The 3,651-nt window shown below is 45.6% G+C and overlaps 1 protein-coding gene across 1 annotated transcript in view; it reads right to left on the bottom strand.

The window, feature by feature from the left end:
* The window catches only part of mcf2l2 (MCF.2 cell line derived transforming sequence-like 2), a 356,499-nt gene that overhangs the window by 105,764 nt on the left and 247,084 nt on the right, over positions 1-3,651 (bottom strand). The window contains exon 21 of the mRNA XM_032511616.1: positions 1,892-2,014. Within this exon, the coding sequence (XP_032367507.1) occupies positions 1,892-2,014 (123 nt within the window). The remainder of the gene's footprint in view (positions 1-1,891; positions 2,015-3,651) is intronic.

The raw sequence follows: 3,651 nt of genomic DNA, 5'->3' as shown, positions 1-3,651 counted from the left end.
CGGCTCTCCGATGTGTGGCGTACCGTGTCCCATCCTCGTGGAGTCATCATCTTCCCTGGATTGAGTACGCACACAACTCACTGCCCAGGGCTGCCACAGGGATGTCCCCCTTCATGTGTGCCCTCGGATATCAACCCCCGCTCTTTCCGGCCCTGAAAAAAGAGGTGGCTGTTCCTTCGGTGCAGGTCCATCTTCGCCGGTGCTGACGGGTATTGAGAGAGGCCAGAGCTGCCCTTCAACGGACGACATCGCGTAACAAGCGTCTGGCCGATTGCCACCGACGACCTGCCCCTGCTTACCAGCCCGGCCAAAAGGTATGGTTGTCCTCCCAAGACCTCCCTTTGCAAACCTCTTCCAGGAAACTCACGGGCCCTACGAGGTGGAGACGGTCCTGAACCCTACGACGGTGAAACTCAAGCTACCTCCTCACCTGAGGATCCACCCCGTGTTCCATGTTTCTCGGATCAAGCCTGTGTCCACCGGCTCCTTCTCCATCCCTGTGGCAGCTCCTCCTCCTCCCCCACAACTTATCGACGGCTACCCAGCCTACACGGTACGCCGCCTATTGGACGTGCGACGCAGGGGCCGGGGCTACCGGTATCTCGTGGACTGGGCCAGTTACGGTCCAGTAGAACGCTCCTGGGTCCCGACCAGCCAGATCCTGGATAAATCCCTGCTGCGGGACTTCTACAGGGCCCACCCGGACAAGCCTGGCGGTCCGCCTGGGGGCGTCTGTTGAGGAGGGAGTACTGTCATGGTTGGGGTCTAGCTGGCCGTGAGTATTTTTCCCTGCACTTTTTGGTGTCCTGTTTTTGTTTTTGTTTCTCCTTTTTCCTCCCCCTTTCCCGTCCGAAGCCGGCTGATTACCCTCACCTGCCGCCGGTCTTTCAGCAGTGATCCTCTCCACCACACCTGCACATCATCACCTGCTCCCGCCGATCACACCTGCCTGCAATCTACATCAGCCTCAGTATATCTACCCCAGTCCTGCTCTCACTCTTCACCTGATCGTTGCTTCCGCTACCTCGGTGAAACGTCGTCAGAGTAATTCTCCTTGAGCTTTCCTTGTGCTATCCATGTACTTACCTTTCCTATGTTCTCCTTTTAGTTGTCTCTCCCTCCGGTCAGCTGGCTTTGGACCCCGGACCCTCTCCCTCGGCGCCCCCTCCTCAACTCAACTCCTCGTGCCAGCATCTCCCCTTTGGCCGCTCTGCTCCAGCATCCCCTCCTCTCCTCTGCTCCTCCTCGTGCCTGTGTCTCCTCCCCGCTCCACAGCCGGGGCTCCTCGGTCCCCCGCCGCTCCTCTTCTCTCGGATCCTGAACTCTCACCTGTCCTCCGGTCCTCCACTTCAGTGTTCCGACGTCCGCCTCCTCGCTCCCTCTCCCTACCCTCACTATCATTAATAAACGTGTTCACTGTGAGCTGTGCTATTGAGTCTGTCCTTTTGTCCCGTAACACCCCTGCTTTTTTGTCAATTAAAAAATTGGGACCATAATTTCCGAAATGAACATCATGCGTTATTGACAAAAACTTAAAACTAGCAAGTGAGGCAATAAACTTGTTAAGAAATTCTTTATTGAGGTAAATCAAGAAGTAGCATAATTATTAGCAATTACTCTATAGGGATTAATTCTCCAAAAAGACATGTTTTGAGTAATTTGAGGAAAGGTACGATGTATTTTTATTACAGCACATTGTGCAATGGTTTAAGTGGGTGAAACTGAAATACAACTGGAACTCAAGTCCAACAGCTCGTATCTAAACAGTAATTTCAGTTTGAAAAGTTTATAGTTATCTAAACAAAAATTATCAGTTGCAGGACAGTTTTCTCAACGTATTCATTTTGTACATGATGTCAATGGCAATGATGAATGAATTCTACATACTGACCTCAAAGCCTGTAATGGCTATCTGGTGCATGGAATCATTGACAGACTTGATGATGTCCAGCATAGTGGTTAAAGCCTCCTCCAACTCAGCCGTACCCTCCCCCTTACTGCATTTTAACATCTCCTGGAAGACATGAAGGAGGAAGGGGGTTAAAAAAGATTGAATAAGGCAGGATACCATGAAGAAGGGTTATTTTTTTAAATTGTCCACTGTGGCATACTATTTGTAACTCATTCTTGAGTGAGCAATTGTATATTTTGAGCACAGAGAAATATATTTTGCAAGCACATACATTACATTTTGACAAACATAAGCAGAAAAGTATTTTTGTTTGAGCAAAAGAAAATCTATCCTGTGCTCAATAAATGTATTTGCATGTATTTGCCAATTTGCTATTATTAGCAAACATTAGTGGTAGCTAAAAGCACAACATAATTGTTACTAATAAACAACGTTTACTCAGTTCAAACTTTAATCGGTACACTGCTAGCTAGGACTCATGTGTTCACCATCAACAAACGGATACACAAACCGTGCATGCGCTAACCTGCACACACACACGGGACGGACCTGACCAGAGCACTTTCTTTGTCTTCTTACGCTCTATGAGTTCCTTGATGCTGCTTATTTCCAGCCATGGTCGTTTTTTCAATGACCTGTTTTGTTGACTCAAACAGAGAGTGATTGTTTGTCACACATAGGGCTGTCACAGTAATTAGGGGTCCAAGCCCAAGGCTGTAGGAACACAGCAGGGCTGTGGAACCTTTACCTGATTATTATTTTTCCGTTGATAAAAGTCCCGCTACAGCGTAAACATACATGTTGGAGAGGTGCCATTTTCAGGTCTGGTCCAAAACTCTGTACCCTCAGCGGAGAAATAAATTACACACTTCCGCCACTAGGTGGCACCATATAAGAAACAATGTGTTTGGACCTATAACTCCCAAACCGTACGTCGCACATTCAACATATATCCAACGGTACCGACTAATAAAGGATACATTATTATTATTATTATTATTATTGTTATTATTATTATTATTATTATTATTATTGTACAAATTACACACAAACAAATTTGTGTAGCTAACTATGAAAACATCAACTTTAACATATCGCGACCAAAATAAATGCTATCAATGTGAAACTTTAGATTCTTGTTTTCCATGACCGTCTGGAGGTTCCCTACACATTTTATGAAAATTGGCCACTAAGAGGGGCTACAAGTAAAACGGTTTATAACTCATGAATGGCTCATCTGAATTTTACAAAATTTTGAGGGTACCATCAAGTACCTGAGGCCACATCTACAGTGGTGTACTAACTGGTCAAAGTTGGCATGGCCTATTGGACCCACATTTGGATTCACCACTCATACTAAAGTGAATAACTTTAAATTTACAGGGTAGATTAACAAAGGGCCATGGACCTCCCCTCAAAATGTTACATGCGGACCACTAGATGGTGCTATAATGACATAATGACATCAAACGTTTTTTTGGCTATAACTCCCACATTACTCATTGCAAATTAGAAAACCTTGAATCCACTTGCTCTTTGAATTAAGCTAAGCCACGTGATATAGGCCACGCCAAATTCCATTAACAACCTTATTCACAATACCACACAATGTGCAAAATCAACTTTTTCAAACTCCTTCTAGGTTGTGCAACTGATCTGCACAAAACTTGGTACCTAGCATCTCCATCTATACCTGATCAGTTTTTTAACTGATTTTGTGTAAAGCACTTTGAATTGCC

The sequence above is a fragment of the Etheostoma spectabile genome, unplaced genomic scaffold, assembly GCF_008692095.1.
Source record: "Etheostoma spectabile isolate EspeVRDwgs_2016 unplaced genomic scaffold, UIUC_Espe_1.0 scaffold395, whole genome shotgun sequence".
Taxonomy (NCBI): Eukaryota; Metazoa; Chordata; class Actinopteri; order Perciformes; family Percidae; genus Etheostoma; species Etheostoma spectabile.
This window is presented reverse-complemented; position numbering and strand designations above follow the sequence as displayed.